Genomic DNA, 23,239 nt, shown 5'->3' with positions numbered 1-23,239 from the left:
TTCCATCTCCAAATGAATCTATGTTCTCACTCCATCACTGCTAATCCAAATTAACCATTTCCTTTGTCAACAGTGGCTTCTAGCAATCTTTCTCTGATCTGACCTTATTAATTATCTGGTATCATATTTTGGCTTAAAGTCAGACCAAAGTTCCCCATTTCTCTCAGTAAATACCACATCTTTACAGTGGTGTGCAAAGCTCTCCCTAGTCCATTTCGTTGTTCTCTACTTTTCAATCTTTATTTGATTTTTATGTGAGTGTTTGCCAGCTTATGTATATATGCACTGCATAGTTGCCTGATGCCCACATAGCCAGAAGTGTCAGAGCCCCCGAACTGGACGATAGTTATGAACTACTACGTGTGTTGGGAACAGATCCAGGTCCTCTGCAAGAGGAGCAAATGCTCTTAACCCAGTGGTTCTTAGTCTTCCTAATGTTGTGACCCTTTAGTACAGTTCTTTGTGCTGTAGTGAACCCCAACTATAAAATTATTTTATCCCTACTTCATAATTATAATTTTGCTACTGTTATGAATCATAACATAAATATCTGATATGATTGCATCTGATATGCAAGATATGTGTCCCTGAGAATGGGTTGTCTGACCTCCAATAGGGTCATGACCCCAGGTTTAGAACTGCTTTTCTAATCGCTGAGTCATATCTCTAGCTTGTTCCCTTCTTTTCTTTTCTTCCTTTTTCCTTTTTCAGGCAAGGTGTTGCAGGATAGCTCAAACTGGATTCAAACTCCCCACAACACTCCTTTTTCTGCCTTTCAATGCTGCCAAAATAGTTTATTTTAAATTTTACCATTGTTGCTTATAAAAATATATGATGTGTATATAGACACATGTGCATGCTGTGCATGGGATCAGAGGACAACTTTATGGAACTGGTTCTCTCCTTCCATCTTTATAAGGATTCTGGGGATCAAATTCAGTGGTCTGGCTTACAAAGCAAGCACCTTTATCATGGGCCCATTTTTTCTAGCCATGATTTCATGATTTTACACACACATACAAACACACAGAGTAAAATGAAATGTCACACTTTTTTTTTTCTGGTATTGGGGACTGGATATAAAACCTTGCATATGTTGCCTGTTGGTGGCTGCAGCAGCCTACATCTTTCATCCCAACAACTGAGAGCAGAGGTGGGTGAATGTTTCAGTTCCAGGCCAGCCTAGTCTACAGGGGTAGTTCCAGGACAGCCAGGGCTACACAGAGAAACCTTGTCTCAAAAAAACAAAACAAAACAAAACAAAACAAATCTTGCATATGTTAGGCATGTATTCCAGTACTGACAGACACTCCCTAGCCCTTTTTCCTACTTGGTATTTTCAGATAGGGTCTCTACATTGTTCAGGGTGGCCTTGAACTTGGGATAGCCTCTGAATAGGTGAGATGACAAACAATCAGACACTAATGTTTTTATTGTAACCTGCCTCTTCACCTCTCCATACCTTACTGTCCTTTCTTCATAATACTTTCTCCCCTTCAACAACTATATACTGGAACTCTCACAATTACTCTTACTATGTAGTATCTATTATCTGTCTCCAACCTCTATCCTGGCAGAGTAAAACCCATAAAGGCAAAACTAATGCTCTATTTTATTCCCTTATGTAATCTGGACAGACTCTGGCCTAAAGTAAGTATTCAAAGTATTCAACACACATTTGAATGAATGTATCAACAGCCACGAAAATAGGAAGACTTTGAGGTAATAAAAGAGGCAATGAAGGGCTGGTCAGATGGCTCAGTAGGTAAGAGCATCGAGTGCTCTTCAGAGGTCCTGAGTTCAATTCCCAGCAACCACATGGTGGCTCACAACCACTTGTAATGAGATCTGACTCGCTCTTCTACAGCTACAGTGTACTTATTTATAATAATAAATAATTCTTTGGGCCAGAGCAAGCAGGGACTTAGCAAGCAGGGTCTACTGGAGAGAGCAGAGGTCAGATGAAGGCTTACATCTATTTGTATAGCTACAGTGTGTACTCATATACATAAAATAAATAAATCTTTTATAAAAGGGGGGACAATTAATATTAATAAATCAAAACATGCCCACCTTGATTATAAACCGTCCTATATTTACGCTTTATGAAACTTTGCACATCTTTAAGAAGCAACAGAGCCAATCAATTGTTCACAGATAGATGTGGGGTAAGTTCAAGAATCATTAATGAGCCGGGCAGTGGTGCCCCACGCCTTTAATCCCAGCACTTGGGAGGCAGAGACAGGCGGGTTTCTGAGTTCGAGGTCAGCCTGGTCTACAGAGTGAGTTCCAGGACAGCCAGGGCTACACAGAGAAACCCTGTCTCGAAAAAAAAACAAAAACAAAAAAATTAATAAAATAATTAATAATAAGATACTGAGTGGTAGCTGTGTGAATGTCACTAATACAAAATATTGTTAATTCTCACAACGAGAAAATGTTATAGTACTAAACACACAGATGGAGTCATCTGTAGCGCTCCACTTAATTGTTTCACAGCCAAATGAAACCATTCTGGACTTGCTCTTGCCCTATCTCTCTGCCTGTTCTTTAGGAACCCTTACAGAAGAATTTATTTTACTTATGTATTTATTTGTTTTGAGAAAGGATCTCATGGGTAGCTCAGGTGACGTCGAAATCGCTGCAATCCTCCTGCTCCAGCTTCCAGAATGCCGGGATTATCGGTGAGTACCACCACGACTTATTTTGAATTCCTGTTATCCAGAGAAGGGCTTGGCAACAGAGCTCAAAAGAAGCTGTTGAGCAAATTAAAAAAGACAAAAGGCAATGTCTCTATATCTCGAATTACTTCCGAGGCACTGAGAAGAAACCCCCAAAACACTCGCGCCCACATAACTCAACGGCAGCTTTTACACGCAAAGCTGGCTCGCTGAGGCACAAGACTTTTACGTCATATAGCTGCGACTAGACGAGGGAGGTGGGCCTAAGTTCCGGTCACATGGCAGAGTGGGCGGGGCCTCCCGTTCATATCCCAGTGTCCCTTGTACTAACTTCCTTTCTGACTCTTTCCGGACGGTCAAGATGTCGAAGCGAGGTAAGGATTTTGGATTTTGGGGATCCGCTGCCATCCGCCGCGCAGGGCAGCCGGCCGGTTCCTTGGCGACGGCCCCCGGAGGCGGTGGTAGTTTGCAGTCCCGGGGCCGGAGAGGGAGAAGATGGGGCTCCGCAGAGGCCTAGAGGGAGCCCCGAAAGAGGAGGGCGGCGGAATTGGTGTTGAGCTGGTAGGAGCGGAGCATGGGGCGGAACGGAGAACGTGGGGTCGGCTCGCTTTCGACCGGATTGGGCAATCAGCGGTCCCCCGCTTTGCCTAATAGTTAAAGTGCAGACGAGGTTAGAACCGGCCAGTTTCTGTGACAAGTGGACGGTAGTCGGGGAGAGGCTAGACTTTGCCAAAGCTTCTACAGTGGATTATAGTTTGGAATTGTGAGACGAAATCTGGACCCTTATCCTTGTTGCTTCCCTCCCTGCAGGACGTGGTGGGTCCTCCGGAGCGAAATTCCGGATTTCCCTGGGTCTTCCGGTAGGAGCTGTGATCAACTGTGCTGACAACACAGGTGAGGCCTGTGGCTGCATCTTGCCTCGGTCCCCTTTTAAAAGCACTCAGTGAGCCTTTTGCTAGTGACCCACTGAGCCGTCAAGAAGGGGCAGAGTGAAAAACACCACTTTTGGGTGAAGTGGCAACGTGTTGTGTTGTTTAACTTCAATCGGTGTTGTGACAAGATGACTTGCAAGCCCGATGAGTGAGAGGCTTGGGGAGCATTTATGAAAACGATTGGTTTGCTGTGGTTTGTTTGTGTTTATGCTTTCTAAGACTGAGTTACTTGTGTAGCTTTGACTGACCCCATATTGACAATACTGCCATCTCATACAAAATTTGGTTTTGTTTTTTTACATATATATAGGAGCCAAAAACTTGTACATCATCTCTGTGAAGGGAATCAAGGGACGCCTGAACAGACTTCCTGCTGCTGGTGTGGGGGACATGGTGATGGCCACCGTTAAGAAAGGCAAGCCAGAACTAAGAAAAAAGGGTGAGTAGCAAGGAAAGCTCCTAATGTCGTGGTAGAAGGTAGAGCGCCACCAGGTATTAGAAGGTGGGCTGTTAGTTCTGTGGCTGTCAAAACCCTTAAATAACCTACACATTTGAGAGGCTGTGAGGTCAGTACTTCAGCTCCTGCTATTTGAGAGAAGGTATGACTTGGTAACGCAAGCTGGGCATCAGTATTGGGCTCACAAGCACAGCCACATGCTGACTGCTGTGGCTTATGGAGCAGCCTGTTGTTTCTCTAATTAGAGTCTTTTGGGGTCTCTTGCTGTTTAATCTGCCATTCACCTGGCTGAATTTTTCCTTCAGGTAAAGACTATGAGAAAAGATCTCCAATTGTCTGTGTCCCTAGCGGTCACTGTGCAGTGCTAAATGGGTGTATTTTTTGGGATATTGTCTGAACAACTAGAAGCAAGCACATCTGTCACCAGAGGCATGTTTCCTCTTGTGATGGACACTACACTGGGAGCTGACTATTGGCTTATTAACTACGCTAATAATCGTTCCCATCGGGTAGCTGAATAAAAAAGATGGGCCTCAGACCCTCTCCCTTGAGTGGTCTGGCTGTGGAATGCTCTCAGGATCTCACTGTCTGGCCTTGAGCTCAGATCTACCCACCTCAGCTTCCCCAGGCACTGTTGTTTTTCTGAGATGTTCTAGCAGTCCTTTGGCATGAGGCCCGTGGGGTTGTATTTCATAGCAATGCTTGGCTTCCATAGGTACCAGTGAGCTCTGAGCATTTAGCTAGAAATCTTTGACTGTTCCCCTTTAATACTGTTTGAGGCAATAGTGATGGTGTAGCCAAACTCACCCTAATGTGGCTAGATGGGAATGAGTCTGCCAGGGATTGTCCTCCTCTCAGAACACCTCCACGCCTGGTTGGTGGCTCGGGAGGCTGTCAGAGAAGAGCAGAGCATGTCTCCCTTACCCTGCAGTGTGATAACAGCTCCATGGACTGTTGTCTCCAGTAGTGGGGATATCCTTAGTGTGTCAGGTGACAGGCTTGGTCAATATTAAGGTTTTTTCTGAAGGTGGCTTTAAAGGTAGTCTGTAGTGTGGTTCTTTTTTTCCTGGGTAACCCTGGCTGTCCTGTAACTCACTCTGTAGACCAGGCTGGCCTTGAACTCAGAAATACGCCTGCCTCTACCTCCCAAGTGCTTGGATTAAAGGTGTGTGCCACCACAGCCAGGCCTGTAGTCTGATTTCTTACCTACTTTTAAACAGGCTAAGTGGTACCAGACTTAATTCCAGGTCTGGAGACTTAGGCAAGGAGGTTGTAAGTTCAGGGCTTGCCTGAGAAACTCTAGGTTCAGTTTTTGTTTTTGTTGTTTTTTTAAGGTTTATTTACTTGACTGTACTGTAGCTGTCTTCAGACACACCAGAAGAGGGCATCAGATCCCATTACAGATGGTTGTGAGCCACTATGTGGTTGCTGGGAATTGAAATCTGAGCCTCTGGAAGAGCAGTCAATGCTCTTAACCACTGAGCCATCTGTCCAGCCCCCTGAGTAACTGAATGGTAGACGATTTGGCCTAGTGTGAAAGGCCTTAATCAGTCCCTAACACAGAAAAGCACTTGTGGGTACTAGTGAGACCCCAGCTTCCAGCTCTTAGACTTTCAATAGATGGGTCATATTGTTATGTGTCCTGTCTGACTTCAGTGAGGCCCTGAAGTGTAAGTGGCTGTACAATTTTCTAAATAGTCCCTGTAGTGTTGGCTGTTTAGTTGATTTTACCCATTAAAATAGCATGTGCTGGAAACATCCTTAATGCATAATTTTAAAATGCAAATGCCACTTTTTTCTGAGGTGATTTAATAATGGACAACTGGGGAAAGTCAAAGTTTAAAACTATGAGTGGAACTTCAGTGGGCACAGTAGCAGAATCCTGTCTACATAGATTGATACACACACAGCAAGCACTAGTAATGGCTTGTCTTTGAGTGTGTGGTTGGCAACAAGGTGCTATATGTAAAATTTAACACTTGGAAGTACAATTTTATTTGGCTTAATTAACATTCGTAGGTCAACATATGCATAGTTTGTAGGACAAGGCCTATCGATTGGGCTGTAGATGTGTGTGGAAGCATGGCGAGCAAATGGTGCCTATGTTACATTTTGGAATTATCCTTGGAAAAGAACATGTTTCTCCTGCTGTACAAATACAGCCATTTAAGGGGTGTTGGGTGTTTGCATTAATTCTCATCCTTGAGAGTAGGTGATGGGAACTTCATGGTGAGAACATTCTGTGGAGAGGTTTTTCTCCTTAGTAACTGCCACCCTTTTTTGTCCTTAGTACATCCAGCAGTGGTAATTCGACAACGAAAGTCATATCGAAGAAAAGATGGGGTGTTTCTTTATTTTGAAGATAACGCAGGCGTCATAGTAAACAATAAAGGGGAGATGAAAGGTATGAAGCGATTTAAGCCATCACTGTGTCTCTGCCAGGTGACCCTGGGAACAAGGACCCTGTCTGACCTGTCTTCTCTTCCGCAGGTTCTGCTATCACAGGTCCAGTGGCAAAGGAGTGTGCAGACTTGTGGCCCAGGATTGCATCTAATGCAGGAAGCATTGCATAATTTTCCAGTGTATTTGTAAAATATATTCATTAAAAAGTCTTGTTCTGAGAACTGGTCTTGACACCTTTACCAATATCAGGTTTGCAGGAGGAAACTTGTAAATTTCACCTCTGGGCATTAAGTAAGGGTTATCTCTAGGGGCTGTCCATCCAGATGGATCAGCTATGAAGATTATTCACTGGCTGTTCTAGAAGACAGAAGGTTCATATCTCAAGGCACACATGGTGGCTCTAACTTGAATTAAAAAACAAAACAAAAAAACCACACGCCTTTAATCCCAGCACTTGGGAGGCAGAGGCAGGCGGATTTCTGAGTTTGAGGCCAGCCTGGTCCACATAGTGAGTTCCAGATCAGCCAGGGCTACACAGAGAAACCCTGTCTCTAAAAAACAAAACAAAAAAAAAAAAAACATGCCTCTTTCTAGTCTCTACTGAAACCAGGTGCATATTGTATACAGACATGTGTTTTGGGTCCCTAAAATAGAGTGATGTGAGTGCTTCAGTGAGAACAACCTTGGAAATAAGGTAACCTAACATGAGCCTGAATGACCACTTGAATAGAGCGGTGTTGTGTGCAGGAGCCCCTGCCCCTGTGCTTGAGTGCAGTTGCTTAGGTGATCTGGTCATCTAGCCAAAGGTCATCTTTCCTATGTGGTTAAGGTATTTAACACTTGTGAACTTCTTTAAGAATTAAAAAATAAAGCCTGCAGTGGTGGCCCATGCCTTTAATCCCAGCACTTGGGAGGCAGAGGCAGGCCGATTTCGATTTCTGAGTTTGAGGCCAGCCTGGCCTACAGAGTGAGTACCAGGACAGCCAGGGCTACACAAGAGAAACCCTGTCTCGAAAAACACAAACAAAAAATGAAAAGAGGGATGGCTCAGGGGTTAAGAGCACTGGCTTTTGGTCCAGAGGTCCTGAGTTCAATTCTCAGCAAACCACATGGCTCATAACCATCTATAATAGGATCTGGTGCCCTCTTCTGGCCTGCAATCATTCAGGCAGAATGTTGTATACATATAATTCTTTAAAAAAGAATGGGAAATAATGTTAACAGAATTAAGTATGTATGGGAGGTTCATGCATGGTGGTGTCCATCTACTTGCAGACAGATCTCTATGTTCAGGGCCAACCTGACCATGTGTAGTATTTGCTATAGTTAGCCACCTTTGGCTGACTTTATTATATGTAAGTACACTGTAGCTGTACTCAGAGACTCCAGAAGAGGGCAACATCTTGTTACAGATGGTTGTGAGCCACCATCTGGTTGCTGGGATTTGAACTCAGGACCTTTGGAAGAGCAGTCAGTGCTCTTAACCGCTGAGCCATCTCTCTAGCCCCTGACTGACTTTAAGTTCATAAGAGATCTACATGCTTCTGCTTTGTGTGGGTGAGTATGTGTGTACCACCCCTGTATACAGTGCCTTTAACTTGAGTTACAGGTGTCATTTGAGCCCCATGTCGTCTGTAAGAGTAGACAGTATTCTGCCCCCCCAGTGTTGAGATTTATAGGTCTGCACTCGGCAAATGTTTATATTAAATACACTGTAGCTGTCCTCAGACACACCAGAAGAGGACATCTGATCCCATTACAGATGGTTGTGAGCCACCATGTGGTTGCTGGGAATTGAACTCAACCTCTGGAAGAGCAGACATTGCTCTTAACCACTGAGCAGTCTTCTCCAGCCCCTGCCTTTTATTTTTCCAAGATAAGGTCTCTCTAAAGGAGCCCTGGAAGTCTTTGGATGAGGCTGGTCTCTACCTCCCCAGTACTGGCATAAAAGATGTGAACATAAGTCCTTCGCTGTGTTCCTTGAAACCAGCAGAGTCACTACATGTTTGAGGCCCTACTGGACTAAGTAGCCAAGTGCAAGTGCTAAGTAAAGAATTGATTCTACCTGTGGCGCATGCCTGTAATAGCAACACTAGGAGCTATCAGAAACTTGAGGCTAGCTTGAACTACCCAAAATAGTTTTCCAAAAGTGGTATTAGGGGATTTGGAAGAGTTGAATTTTGGTCTTAGGTTCTGCAACTAGACTTGCTCAATTAGAGGTAGGGAAGGGGGCAATCTGAACTCAGGTTGACACCAAATTGTAGTTGAGGGTGGGATTCAAGGACATTTTCCAAATAGGAGGATACAATTGAGCCCTGCCATGCCTGGTTTGCAGAGACATATCTAAACCTTAGTTACTTATACTAAACTTATGAGGGTTCTGAGAAGATTCTCTGAATTGTGGCCAAGTGGGGGAAAGTCAGCCAAGAAGTTTAATGAAGTGTACACTTTTAATAGAGTGGAGAGGCTGGAGATGTTGGACTGCACTGCCTTGCAGAGGAACTGATGGATTACCATGTTTTGTTTCGGTTTGGCTTTGTGTGAGCCCTGGCTGTCTTGGAACTACAGAGTTCCACCTGCCTCTGCCTCTCATGGGGTGCTGCCACTGCCACCTGTTCCTTTACCTCCCAGCTCTCACTCGGGCACACCTGCACTCATATACATATGAAATGTTAGAACGTGTGTGTAAGCAAAAGACTGGTTGTAGCACAGTTTGATATAGAGTGCTTTCCTGCTATGTATATGGATGAAGTCTTCCTTGGGTTAAATCCCAGCATCACGATAAATTGGGCGTGGTGGGGACCCTGAAATAACAATAGGGATTGTGTCTCAGGGAGGTAACTGATGGACGTAACAATGCTCAGTGAAGTCCTCTTCTAAGGCTCTCTACCTCAGAAAGCCCTCAGACTCAGAGGCTGCTGCGGTTAGGATGGCTCGTTATGATAGTCCTCAGCGACTCGAAAAAGCTTTTGTTTTGGATGGGGTGGCTGTGAGCACAATGGCCCATGCCTACAGCATCTTGAGACCCAAGCTGTGGTCAGCAATTCCGCCTTATAACCCTCAACTGGACCACCACACTCGTCGGTACTTCCGGAGCCACGTGGTTCCGCCCATTTTGCGGAAAACTGATCAGGTAAGTGTGGGAGCATCCCGGAGCACCGGCGACTTAAGACAGTCAACTCGCAGGTTTTGGCCCTAGTGGCCCAGGACTTCGCGGTTTCACACCCCTCTAATTATGGGCCTTGCGCTACGGGGCGCTGTGCACCGCTGAGGCCGGCACCCTGCAGCTGTTTTGGTAAGTTAGTGAGAGAAGGAGCAGGATGAGTGAGGAGTGGTACTGAGCTCACGTGGTCCTTTCTACCCAGAATCCCACCCATTTGCAATTTCTCATTTCTTGTTTTTGCGAGGGGACGCTTAGGACGCAAAGCTGGTCTCTCTGGACAAGAAGGTTTCTTTGTCTTTGTGACGTCACAGAGGTCGCTTAGCTGTGACCTCACTGCGGATCTTCAAAACCCGCAGAAATGACCAATAACCTTTGTGAACGAACCAAAGGGGATTGCCTTGTCCTGTGCTGTCACAGTCACAGGGTTAAAGGCTGACTTGCCCTGTGAGCCCAAGGGGACTTGCCCGGTCTCTGCAGACATCCCTCCTTAGCAGTACTTAACTTGCACAGGATCACAGATCTCAGGCTGTTCACTGACAGTTCATTTTCTACCAACTTTTTTTTTTTTTATTTACTTCTCGTTTTGATGCAGTCTCTCTGTATCACGAATTGTCCTTGAACTCTTATGCTCAAGTGATCCTCAGTCCAGTGACCGGGAATAGGGCTGAGGATGTAGCTTGCTGGTACCCCTATAAAAAACCTAATGGCTGGGAACGCAGGGCTCCAGCCCACATCACCTGCCATGCATCCGGACACCTTTGCCTAACATATGTGTTAATTTCAGTAATCCGAAGGCAAAAAGGGCCTCCCAGGTTGCACTAGGAACAGATCTGGGGAATTTCTGTGGTCCATAATACTGTGTGTGGCTATATATGTACAGAGCCTGTGCATAGACACACATAGTCTGTCTCCACACTTTGATAACAAGAGCCAGAGATGTGTATGTCAAAGAATGTCAGTATTTTTATTTTTTGTATTGGACCTACAGTCTGGCTGTGTAGTCCAGTCTAGTCGTCTCTGCTTCCTGAAAGTTGGAATTAATGGCTTATGCCACCTAACTTGAATTTCATTTATTTAAGCCTTCCTTCCTTCCTTCCTTCCTTTCTTTCTTCCTTCCTTCCTTCCTTCCTTCCTTTCTTTCTTTCTTTCTTTCTTTCTTTCTTTCTTTCTTTCTTTCTTTCTTTCTTCCTCTCTCTCTCTCTCTCTCTCTCTCTCTCTCTCTCTCTCTCTCTCTCTCTCTCTCTCTCTCTCTCTTTGAGACAGGGTTTCTCTGTGTAGCCCTGGCTGTACTGGAACTCACTCTGTAGACCAGGCTGGCCTCAAACTCAGAAATCCACCTGCCTCTGCCTCCCAAGTGCTGGGATTAAAGGTGTGTGCCACCACTTCCCGGTCTTCTTTTTCTCTTTCTTTCATTTTATGAGACAGGGTTTCTCTGTACATCTTTGGCATTCCTGAACTCACTCTGTAGACCAAAGTGGCCTAGAGCTCAAAGATCTCCCTACCTCTCCCTCTGAGTGTTGGAATCAAAGGCATGGGCCACCAGCACCTAGTTTTTTTTTTTTTTTTAAATCATCAAAATCACTATCTGTGCCAGGTGGTGGTGGCGCATGCCTTTAATCCCAGCACTTGGGAGCAGGTGGATTTCTGAGTTTGAGGCCAGCCTGGTCTACAAAGTGTATTCCAGGACAGCCAGAGCTACACAGAGAAACCCTGTCTCGGAAAACAAAACAAAACAAAACAAAAAAACAAACAAAAAAAAAAACCACCATCTGTGCTGCATATTATTTGAATAATGTGAGAACAAGATATTTGAGCTGAGTGAGGTGGTGTATGCACTTGAGAGACTTGAGGGTGGAGACAGGGGAGACTGGGGTTCAAGATCACCCTCAATTAAATAGGTCTAAGCCTTCCTTTGAGCCCCTCATCTTGAAAAATAACTAACAGTGTATAACAAAACAACAAAATATGTGTATTTAGCCTTTCCTGTGACTGGCCTTTTATCTGAAGGAAGTCAATTATCTGAAGTCACTTACAAAGTAAGCCATAGAAACCTCATGGCAGCTTCTCAGTAAACTGGAGACAGAGAAGCTGTGTAATTGGCCTATGACCACACAGCTTGCTCATGGCTGTTCTGGAGTTAGGATCTGGATTGTGTAGCAACAGAGCCCTTGTCCCAGTCATTAGTGTATATAATCTGTCTTCCAGTTTCTTCTGGCCCTGAACTTTCCACTCCCCCAAAGAAGCCCCAGGAAGTTTGCACTTCACTCCATGGGACATCGGAACTGATGATCTTTTCTTTCCCTCATTTTCAGGATCATGGTGGTACTGGAAGGGATGGCTGGATCGTGGATTATTTCCACATTTTTGGTCAAGGACAGAGATATCTCAATAGGAGGAACTGGGCAGGAGCAGGCAAGTGCCACCTCACTGAGCATCCTCATGTCATCTCACCATAGGAAAACTGTGAACCCCGGAGCTTAGAGAGGCAGGGCTACAGAGAGGCCTGGTTGGGGAAAAGGGGTCAGGGACAGCATCCTGCCATCCGAGAGCAATAGCGGTTAGCGTACCTGCTATTCACTTCTGAACACTTCCGATGTCATGTGCTCTTCAGCCTCATTTTATCCCTGTAGTATATAATTCATCTGCTAGGCATAGTTTTAAACTCATTTGCTGGGAAAAGTTGAGATGGAGTTGGGCTTTACCTCTGCCACTCTGAAGCCTGGTGTGTGTGTGTGTGTGTGTGTGTGTCTGTGTGTCTGTGTGTGTGTAGTATCCTCCTCTACAGATACTCTGGCTCCCTGACCATGCTTAGTTTAGCAGCCATGGAAAAAGAAAGTTAACTTTTTCTGGCACGGACAATCTTCCTTCTGTCCACCTCCATCACCTTTTGGACACACAATTACCATGAAGTCCTTTGCACCGAGTAATCAAACTGATCTCATCTATTTTCTCTGAATAGGATACAGACAAGGGTAAATCCTTACATGTCCTGGGAGTCAAGTCCAGATCCAGCACACACGAATGGCAGTTCTCATGTAGACTTACCTGGGGTAGGGTTTGATTTCTGGGATATCTCTGTCTCCTGGACCTCACTGCCCTTGGTTTCTTTCAAGGGGCTCAGAGTCCTGCTGTGGTGATGGGAGATACACTGTTTCACTGGGTTTAAATAGGGGAAGGTAAGAGGATGCTGCTGCCGGTAGGTTCAGCCCTTCTCCTCTTCCCCAAGGGCATTCCCCCCAGCAGGTGAGTGGTCATGACTACTACAATGCCAACCCGAAGGCCATCACTACGGGCTTAAACGGTCGATTCGGTTACCGCCGGAACACTCCAGCCCTCCGCCAGCACACATCGGTGTTTGGAGAAGTAACACCATTTCCCATTTTCTGAAGACATCGTGTCACAGGCCTTGACCTGTACCTTCAAGACAGATGTTAAGATGAACTGTCAATGATATTCCATTTTTTTAAACATTGCATTTGTGTCTCCGGTGTGCTAGTTCTTTCCTAGAGTGGGAGGAGGGAACAAGTTAGTTTCTCTGCATCTCTGCGGAAGGGGGGGAGGAGGGGAAGGGAGAATGAAGGCAGCTTCTGTTTCCAGGATTTTGCCAATGAGCTCCCTTGTTAGCTAGCACTCGATAGTGCAAGCTCAGCTCTCAACCAAGCACTTTCCCAAGCACCGGTAAGCTCCTAGATCAGAAGATGGCCACCGTTTACATCAAGAACAGGGGAGGGAACTGTATGACAATTTGAGTTATATTCCCAGGACCCACAGGGTAGGAGAGTACTGACTACTATAAGTTGCCTTCTGATTTCCACATATACTCTGTATATGCCTGTGTACATACTCAAACCCAATTAAAATATAATTTAAAACAGACAAAAAGAAAATAAAACCAAGTAAAAACAAAAATACAGGCAGGGTGATGGTGGCACACGCCTTTAATCTCAGCACTTGGGAGGCAGAGGCAGGTGGATTTCTGAGTTCGAGACTGGCCTGGTCTACAGAGTGAGTTCCAGGACAGCCAGGGCTATACAGAGAAACCCTGTCTCAACAAACAAACAAACAAACAAACAAAAATACAGCAGGCGTAGGCAGTGGGGCCCTTGTGGGATATGATGACATATACTTGTAATCCCGTACCAAGGGGGTAGAAACAGGAAGACCTCCAACAGCGTGAAGCCAGCCTGGGCTTTACGGTGAATTCCAAGTCAGCAAGGACTGTAGAGAGACTATCACATCTTAAAAAGAATATGATATCTCTGATGTAATGTCATCCCCTATAAAAAAAAAAAACTGACATTTTAAGTGTGTCTCGTGATTTGGGTCTATAATTCCAGCTCGCTGAGGTTGAGGCAGGAGGATTGCATGTTCATGGCTAGATTGGGCTGCACAGGGAGTCACTGTCTAAAAGTCAAGAAACACAGAATTATAGCTAGGTGGTGGTGGTGGTGATAAGAAAGCTTAGCTGGGGGCAGGGGTGCTGGTGAGATAGCTCAATGGGTAAGACCACTGACTGCTCTCTCGAAGGTCCTGAGTTCAAATCCAACAACCAATCGCCTGTAATGAGCTCTGATGCCCTCTTCTGGTGTGTCTGAAGACAGCTACAGTGTACTTATTTATAATAAATAAATCTTAGAAAAAAGAAAAAGAAAGCTTAGCCGGCATGTTTGAGGCCTTAAGTTCAATTTTTGGTCCAAAACCAAACAACAAAAAAAGCCCCAAACAAAAACAAATAAAAAAGAAAAATAAACAGCCGGGCGGTGGTGGTGCACGCCTTTAATCCCAGCACTTGGGAGGTAGAGGCAGGTGGATCTCTGAGTTCGAGGCCAGCCTCGTCTACAGAGTGAGTTCCAGGACAGCCAGGGCTACACAGAGAAACCCTGTCTCGAAAAGAAAAAGAAAAAGAAAAAGAAAAAAGGAGACACCATCCATCTCCTTTCCCAACAATTCATTGGAGGGCAGGGGATACAAGATCACCTTCCAGGGTACATATTAGCCCAAATTACAGAATTCTCTGTTCATGATGTCAACTTCCATGATGTCAACTTCCTTTTGAACCAGTTGTCATGCTCTTACATCCCCACCCTGTTTCTTGGTGACCAACAGAAAAGCCAAAGCAGACAGTGTATACAAAGGTGAGGCTTGAGAACACAGAGCTCCTCAGGGCATTTGTGTGGGAGGAACCAGTTCACAGTGACTCACCATAAGTGGACAAGGAAGAGGACTGTAGCAAGGTGAGGGGGTATAGCTCAGGGGTAGAGCATTTGACTGCAGATCAAGAGGTCCCCGGTTCAAATCCGGGTGCCCCCTCCATCTTTTCTTTCCATAAGTGGGAGTAAGACCCAGGGTCACTAGAGAGAACAAGCAACTTTTAGCCTGGTCTTCTCATATTTCAAAGGACCAAAAAAAAAAAAAAAAAAAAAAAAAAAAAAAAAAAAAAAAGTCACCATACATCTTCACTTGAGCTTCAGTCACCAATACAGTCTTTGGCCTAGGGATACAGCTCAGGTACAGCTAACCTAACATGTGAGGCTCTGGTTCAAGACCAGACCCTGGAAACAAAGGAAGACTTATTTATTTATTTAGAGACAGAGATACTGAGTCTCACTGTATAAGCCCTTGCTGTCTTGAAATTTACTATTTAGGCCAGGCTGGTCTCAAACTTATAAAGATCCAACTGCCTTTTTTTTTTTTTTTTTTTTTTAAATTAATCACTCCATTCGTTTACATCTCAAATTATATTCCACTTCCCAGTTACCCCTCCACAAATCCACCCATCTCACGTCTGCCCTCTCCTCCCGCCCCTTTGCCTCTATGAGGGTGCTCCCCCACCCACCCACCCTCTCCAAGCACTCCAGCATTCCCCTATGCTGAGGCAGCAAACCTCCACACGACCAAGGGCCTCCCCTCTCATTGATGTCAGGCAAGGCCATCCTCTGCTACATATGTATCTGGAGCCATGGATCCCTCCAGGTACATTCCTTGGTTAGTGGTCTAGTCCCTGGGAGCACTAGATGGTCAGGCCAGCAGATGATGTTCTTTCTATGGGGTTGCAATCCCCCTCCACTCTGCCAGCCCTTCAGCCAGCTCCCCTACTGGGGTCCCTGAATTCCTTCTGATGGTTCGCTCCTCCACCTGCCTTTCAAGTGTTGAGATTACAATCGTGCAACACCACCATCAACTTTTTAAAGTGAATGTGTCTGATATGTGTACCCATGGAGGTAAGAAGAGGGTGCTGGATCCCCTGAAACTGGAATTACAGGAAGTTGTGAGCTGGTTGAGCCGTCCCTTCAGTCTTTTCTAGGTATTTCTAAAAAGAAGCCTTAATTCCCACCTTCCAAACATGCAGATAGTTTTAAAAAAATCCTTGAGATAGGGTATTATGATATGGAGTTGGCTGGCTTTGAACTCCTTAGAGATCGGCCTGTTTCAGCCTCCAGAGTGCAGGGATTAAAGATACATACAGGGGCTGGAGAGATGGCTTAGAGGTTAAGAGCACCAGCTGTTCTCCCAGAGGTCCTGAGTTCAATTCCCAGCAACCACATGGTGGCTCACGACCATCTGTAGTGGGTCTTCTGGTGTGTCTGAAGAGAGCAATAGTGTAGTCATACAAATAAAATAGATTTTTATTTATTTATTTTTTTGTTTTTCAAGACAGGGTTTCTCTGTGTAGCCTTGGCTGTCCTGGAACTCACTCTGTAGACCAGGCTGGCCTCAAATTCAGAAATCTGCCTGTGTCTGCCTCCAAGTGCTGGGATTAAAGACGAGTGCCACCACTGCCTGGCAAAATAATTTTTTTTTTTTTTTAAATAAAGGCAGGTACAATTACACCTGGTCAAATACTTTTATCAACCACATCCAGCTAGTTTGATATTTTTTAAAGTATAGAATAGAGTTTACTTAGGGCATGGGGATGAGTTAAGAGGGTAGCAGAGGCAGAGAAAGGCAAAGAGAAGGAGAGAGTAGAGAAGCAAAGACCGGCCATGGAGACAGGGGAGAAGGGAAGGGGAGCAAGGGGGCAAGAGACAGAAGAGCAAGAGCATAAGAGTTCAATTTTTTAAAAAATAATTTTATGTGTGTGGGAGCTTTGCAATGTATGGTTGTACATCATTTGTGTGGCTAGAGAAGCCAAAAGAGGGTGTGTGATCCACTAGAACTGGAACCACAGGTGTCAGTGAGCCATTACGTAGGTACTAGAAACCAAACCAGAGTCTTCTGAAAGCAGCCAGTATTTTTTCAGGGTTTCCCTGGCTGTCCTGACTCACTCTGTAGACCAGGCTGGCCTCGAACTCAGAAATCTGCCTGCCTCTGCCTCCCAAGTGCTGGGATTAAAGGCATGTGCCACCAAGCCCAGATGCAGCCAGTGTTCTTAATGGCTGAGCCATCCCTCCAGTTCTTTAATTATAACAACTCAAAAATAAAAACACAAGCTGCCCATATTTTAGCAAGTGTTTAGTTCCAGCACTCTGGTGACAGAAGCAGATGGTATCGATACTTCTGAGTTCAAGGGCAGCCTGATCTACATTGTTCCCAGATAGCCAGGGTTTTACACAGAGAGACACTGTCTACAAAACAATAAAATAAAAATTAATAAATAATAATAATAAAAAACAGGGGTGTCCAGAGCAGAATGACCTCAAATGCTGGCCTTGAACTCCTGAACTTCCAGTTTCTATCTTCCAAGGTGGAGATGATTGGAGGGGGGAGTGTGCCACAACATCTGACTTTTGGGATTTTTGTTTTTGTTTTTGTTTTTCGAGATAGGGTTTCTCTGCATAGCTCTGGCTGTCCTGGAACTCACTCTGTAGACCAGGTTGGCCTCTGGGATTTTGTTTGATGTTATCTATTTCTTTTTTTCTTTTTTCTTTTTGGTTTTTTCGAGACAGGGTTTTTCTGTGTAGCCTTGGCTGTCTTGGAACTCACTCTATAGACCAGGCTGGCCTCGAACTCAGAAATCCTCCTGCCTCTGCCTCCCAAGTGCTGGGATTAAAGGCGTGCGCCACCACCGCCCGGCGATGTTATCTATTTCTATAAAACATGCCGGAAATGAAGGAGTTGGCCGAAAGTCCAGTTTTGAAAGCTTGTTTGGAAATCCTGGTGTGGCGGTGTGCTGGGAAGGCGGTCCAAGTTGGCAGACGCTGAGTCCCGCTTGTACCGCAGCGCCCTGATGCGTTGCCAAGGCAACAGAACCCTGCCTAAGGCTGTTCAACAGTTGGGGCCAGGTGCTTATGTAAGGGAACCAAAATGAGACCACCCGAGGGAGGGTAGAGAGTGCTTGTGACTCTAGGTTCACTTAGACTTTGGGCTCGTACCAAACTTCATCGAGCCGCGACGCCGACGCGGCTTTATGACGCCACCCCCGGAAGTGCGATCTAGAGCGGGCGGAGAAAAGGGCAGCTGGTTCCTTTAGGGATTAGGTCCGGTGAGGCCGCGTCTGCTTAGGATTCCTCTCGACCTTCGCTGAATCTTTCAGGTCCACAGACTGAGGAACCGTCTCCATCATCATGGGAGGCGGGGACCTGGTAAGTGCTAGAGGCCCGGGCAGGGACGACTGAGGCCCGAGACCCACTGGCGCCGGGGACCTATACTGGCAGGGGTGGGGTGGAAGTCTGGCATAGCAGTCGGTAACCCTGGAAATGAAGTCTTGTTTTCAGCACAAGGGAGTGATAAACATGGAGAGGGAGCAGGTGGTAAAGACCACAGAGGGACTGGGATGAAACTCGGGAAGATGTGCGACGAGTAATGTCTGCTGGTGTCTGGATTGCGGGGGGAGGGGAGGGGTCGGAGGGGGGCCCAGGCTGGGAAATCTGAGGTCAGAGAGGGGGGCAGTTGGATTCATGGTATGGAAGGAGGCACGTAGACTTTATTTTGTATGTGTTATCTTCGGACATAGGTCTCTCCCCCACCCACCCACCCCGCCCCTTTTAGCTAGGAGTTCACAGTTGTATCCTGGACTTGGACTATCAAAGGGTGGGCTCCAGTCATCGATTCTGAGCTGTGTCACTTAGAGGAGTCCATTTCAAATCTTTTCCATCTTTGTTTCTTTCCTTATGTTAGTGTTTTGCTTCGATGTGTAATGATGAGGCAGCTTTCTTTTATATCGGTAACAGTTTTTTAGGTTAAGTGGCAATTGCTCTTAAGTCCCGTAGTTCGTTTGTGGGGATCTAATGCCTTAAATAAGGCAGAAATATCCACGAAGCACAGAGATAGATTAGGACACTATTGATCTTCTCAAAGTGAAGCTAATTGAATCAATAAGTACATCAGTTTGTGTATCTGTCCATTAAGCTGAGTTTGCCAGGTGTCCTAAATTTAGTCAAGTTCCAGGACCCCATCAAAGTTAGTCTAATTTAGTATGTTCTTCATGTAACTGTTTATTATGGACAGTGCATTAGTTTACTTCTGTAATAAAACCAAGATCAAAAGCAACTTTCGGAGGAGAAAGCTTATTATGTCTTATAGGTTAGAGCCCATCATTAAGGGAGTTCAAGTTGTAACCCAGAGGCAGGAACTGAAGCAGAAACCACGGAGTGATGCTGCTTACTGGCTTGCTTCTCTTGCCTTACTCAGCTACCTTTTTTTATACAGGTGGACCACCTACTCAGGGATGGCACCACCTGACGTGGGCTGGGCCTTCCTCCCTCAGTTAGTAATCAAGAACACATACTCACAATCAGATGACATCCCCACAATCTGATGGAGGCAGTTCCTCAATTGAAGTTGGCAACCAAGATTAGCCATCCCTGCCAGGAAAGCTCTAATCTAGATAATCCCTTGTGTGCCTGGTTGGGGGGGGGCTGTCCCTTAACTTGCATATTCAGCAGCTTCTAGCCACAGCATGCTGTTAACCCTCTCACTCAATGGTGACATCTGCGAGTTTCTCCAGACACTGGTTGCCATTTATGCCCTGGGATAGAAAGAAAAACCTATGTAGGACAAAGTAAGGGCCCGTGTGTCCATGGTGGTGGTGGTGGTGGTGGAGGGGGAGGAGGTGGTGAAGGCAGTCCTGGTCAATGGAAAGAATGTAGGAAGAAAAGAAGGGTAAAACAGCCTGGGAGAGGGAGAAGGAGAAAGAAGGGAAGCAGATGGTCCACGCCTTTGGATCCAGTGCCTGGGAGGTGGAGCCAGTAAGATCGCAAGTCGGAAGGCAGTCCGAGCTAAGTGGCAAGGCTCTGGCTTGCTTGTATGTGTACACGCACACACATTACACACATACCTGTGTTTTTGCTGACTGTGTGCTTTGTAGCTGCAAGGTGCCTTGTGTATTTAGTCTTCTTGGCTGGTTTCCCATTTTGCACCTCTCTGTTGTGTGTGTGGGGGGTGGTAATAAATAATTTATGCCTCTCCAATCCATTCTTCACGTGATAACCAGTCATGCCTCTTGCCTGCACCCGGTTAGTTCTTGCTTCCTGCCACCAACAGGGTGGCGTGCAGTCCCTTTGCACGCCTGTAAAGGATTTGATCTGCTCCCTTCTCAGCTGGCGTGATCTCACACCCCCCCCCTTCTCCATCCATCAGCTTGCCCTCCACCTCCGGCCACGGGGGATTATTCACGCTGTGCTGTTCTCACCACTGGGGGGGGCGGTGGCTGTGAGTGCCGTTTCTGCTTACTGTGCTTCCCACGTTGACGGCTATATTCCAGCCATCCTTAGATGCTGCCTCCTTAGGGGAAAGTTCTCGCATTACAGCTTGAAGCAGAGCAGAGAGAGGGGAGAGAGGAGGAACATGCAATGAGGGTGAAGGGGAGGAAACAAGGGGAAATTCCTGGGAAGGAAAGAAGGCTAGGTATGTGGTCAGCATGCAGGTTTAGGCACAGCACAGTAAGGGGACTCAGTACAGAGAAAGATGCTTGCAGACGAGTGTCCTGTCCCAGTGAATTGTGCTGCCTTGTGAAGTAAGGTAGCTTTCCTTTGCCCTCTCCCCCCTTCCCCCCTTGCTTTTATCAACTCCCCTTTTAGGCAGGGCTAGTAGAGTCAAAGGTTGAAACTGTTGGAAGGAAACTCAGAAAAGACCTGTTCCATCTTCAAACCGTAATGAAAGACATTGCCCACAACCTCACGCCTGCTCGTCAGCACGCTTGGGCTGCGCACTCTAACCCTGCTCACTTGCCTTTACATGGCTGCGTGTGCTGACTCTGTGGAGGGTGAGTGAACCTGGCTGCGATGGTTAGCTTTAATGTAATCGAGAATTATCTGAAAAGAGAATCTTAATGAGAGACTGTCTGCATTGGTTGGCTTGTGGTTATGTCTGTTGTGGATTTTCTTAAGTAGTCAATGTGAGAAGACTCTGCCCACTGTGGGTAGCGCCATTCTCTAGGCAAGGATCCTGAACTGTATAAAAGGGAAGAAATCAGGCTGAGCAAAATGAGCGAGCCTGTGAGCATGTGTGCATCTATATGTCTCTGCTTTTGACTGTGGGTGTAGTGTGGCTAGCTGTTTGACATTCTTTCCTTGATTTCCTGACAATGATGGTCTGTAACCTGGGCTATAAGATGAAACACATCTGTACTGGCTGGTTTTGTATGCCAACTTGACACAGGCTGGAGTTATCACAGAGAAGGGAGCTTCAGTTGGGGAAGTGCCTCCATGAGACCCAGCTGTGGGACATTTTCTCAATTAGTGATCAAGGGGGTAGGGCCCCTTGTGGGTGGTGCCATCCCTGGGCTGGAAGTCTTGGGTTCTATAAGAGAGCAGGCTGAGCAAGCCAGTAAAAGCAAGCCAGTAAGGAACATCCCTCCATGGCCTCTGCATCAGTTCCTGCTTCCTGACCTGCTTGAGTTCCAGTCCTGACTTCCTCTGGTGATCAACAGCAATGTGGAAGTAAGCTGAATAAACCCTTTCCTCCCCAACTTGCTTCTTGGTCATGATGTTTGTGCAGGAATAGAAACCCTGACTAAGACAACATCCTTCTCTACAGCAGCACTCATTGCCTTCCACTTACTACCCTGAATTCTTTCCTCCTGTCATTCACACAGAACCTGAAGAAGAGCTGGCACCCACAAACCCTTCGCAATGTGGAGAAAGTGTGGAAGGCGGAGCAGAAACATGAAGCGGAGAGGAAAAAGATTGAGGAGTTGCAGCGAGAGCTTCGAGAGGAGAGAGCTCGGGAGGAGATGCAGCGCTATGCTGAGGATGTCGGGGCTGTCAAGTAAGCGAGGAGCTGGCTCTTCTCGTGTGTAGGGAACTGCAGTGCTGAGGATCCGGGCCTGATCCAGGTGCTGCCTAATAGTTAAGTGGCTCAGCATGTGGATTTTGCAGCCTGACAAACTTGAATCTAAGATTCACTTTGGGTGGGTGTCCTGAGTTACATACCTGAGAGAAGGCTTAGGAGCCTTGACATCTCAGTAGAACCCAGGAAGGTATCGTACCTGAGTCTGTAAGGGTTGTTGAGGACCAGATGTGATAACACATAACCAAGCCAGTGTAGGCCACGCTCCCACGAGACGGTTGACAAATAACCATGACTGTGACAAAGAGTCACTGTCTTGATGCTGCCTGAGGCCTATGAATGTATTGCAAGCTCATCTTGGGGGCAGTGGGTAAATGTGTGTGAATAAGTAAAATCCTGTTGTAGCTCTGGACAGTCTTGCTCAATGTTGCCTTTGGCCAGTTTCTTGGAAACTACAGGGCAATCAAAGTAGATAATTACCCTTTTTACCTCATGAGATAAGAAGCATGAAATACAGTCTGTAGTGCATTCCTAAATTAGGATGGCATGGAAACTGCAGACAGATGGTTGTGAGCCACCATGTGGTTGTTGGGATTTGAACTCAGGACCTTTGGAAGAGCAGTCAGTGCTCTTAACCACTGAGCCATCTCTCCAGCCTTTGTTGTTTTTCTTTAGTGAAACATGTGCTTTTAAAATCCTCTTCCTCAGATAGGTGCTGTAGTAAATGTCAGAACTCAGGAGTCAGAGCTCAGAACCCTGTAACCACAGGAATCCAGGGCTAGCCTGGGCAGTATAGCTAGACTTGCAAGAACCTGGTGTGCTGGCACTTGCCTTTAATCCTAGCACTCAGGAGGCAGAGGCAGGAGGATGTCTATGGATTGCATGTTCTACATAGCAAGTTTCAGGCCAACCAAGGCTGTTTAGGGTTTTGTCTCAACACCAGAACCAACCACCCAACAAATAGAAACAAACTGGGGCCCAGGCAAGAGCATCTCAAGTTTGAAGCTAGCCTAGATAACAGTAAAACCCTTCAGAAACAAAACAAACACCACAACAATAACAAGGGCTGCAGAGATGTCACACTAGTTAAAAGCACTTGTTGCTTTTGCAGAGAACCCCGGTTCAGTTTCCAGCACCAACATGGTTGTTCACAAGGTCAAAGAGTTCCCATGCCCACTTCTGGCTTCCTGGAGTGCCTCATGCATGTTGAGGATATACATACATATTAATTAGGTGGTTAGTTAAGTACTGCAGAGATGGCTCAAAGTTTAAGAACATGGAGTGCTCCTGCAGAGACCCTGAGTTCATTCCTAGCACCCACGTTAGACCGCTCACAACTGCCTGTTCTAGTTCTGGCCTCCACAGGTACCAGGAATTCATGTGGTGCACAAATACACAGTAGTCTCTCATACATACATATTAAAAAAAAAAAAAA

The 23,239-nt window shown here is 46.0% G+C and overlaps 3 protein-coding genes and 2 non-coding genes across 5 annotated transcripts in view; all 5 read left to right on the top strand.

Moving 5' to 3' along the window:
* Window positions 1-2,978: 2,978 nt before the first annotated feature.
* On the top strand, window positions 2,979-6,694 carry Rpl23 (ribosomal protein L23). The gene is made up of 5 exons (XM_031353621.1): window positions 2,979-3,055; window positions 3,492-3,575; window positions 3,924-4,052; window positions 6,361-6,474; window positions 6,561-6,694. The coding sequence occupies exons 1-5, from the start codon at window positions 3,043-3,045 to the stop codon at window positions 6,641-6,643; spliced, it is 423 nt and encodes a 140-aa protein (XP_031209481.1). The 5' UTR covers window positions 2,979-3,042; the 3' UTR covers window positions 6,644-6,694.
* On the top strand, window positions 3,606-3,742 carry LOC116079421. The gene has a single exon (XR_004113974.1). It is a non-coding gene; the product is annotated as a small nucleolar RNA SNORA21 (small nucleolar RNA).
* A 2,643-nt stretch (window positions 6,695-9,337) lies between the features above and the next one.
* CUNH17orf98 (chromosome unknown C17orf98 homolog) lies at window positions 9,338-13,111 on the top strand. Its single transcript, XM_031352231.1, has 3 exons — window positions 9,338-9,606; window positions 11,949-12,048; window positions 12,863-13,111. Exons 1-3 carry the CDS (start codon window positions 9,403-9,405, stop codon window positions 13,021-13,023), a joined length of 465 nt encoding a protein of 154 aa, XP_031208091.1. The 5' UTR covers window positions 9,338-9,402; the 3' UTR covers window positions 13,024-13,111.
* A 1,763-nt stretch (window positions 13,112-14,874) lies between these two features.
* Trnac-gca lies at window positions 14,875-14,946 on the top strand. The gene has a single exon. It is a non-coding gene; the product is annotated as a tRNA-Cys (tRNA).
* A 2,908-nt stretch (window positions 14,947-17,854) lies between these two features.
* Cwc25 (CWC25 spliceosome associated protein homolog) overlaps window positions 17,855-23,239 on the top strand; it is a 19,109-nt gene continuing 13,724 nt past the window's right edge. Inside the window, exons 1-2 of the mRNA XM_031352988.1 lie at window positions 17,855-18,158; window positions 21,611-21,783. Coding sequence (XP_031208848.1) covers window positions 18,141-18,158; window positions 21,611-21,783 — 191 coding nt within the window. The 5' untranslated portion in view covers window positions 17,855-18,140. The remainder of the gene's footprint in view (window positions 18,159-21,610; window positions 21,784-23,239) is intronic.

Source organism: Mastomys coucha, unplaced genomic scaffold (assembly GCF_008632895.1).
Source record: "Mastomys coucha isolate ucsf_1 unplaced genomic scaffold, UCSF_Mcou_1 pScaffold5, whole genome shotgun sequence".
Lineage (NCBI taxonomy): Eukaryota > Metazoa > Chordata > Mammalia > Rodentia > Muridae > Mastomys > Mastomys coucha.
Note: the sequence above shows the minus strand (reverse complement) of the source record. Positions and strands in the feature narration are given on the sequence as shown.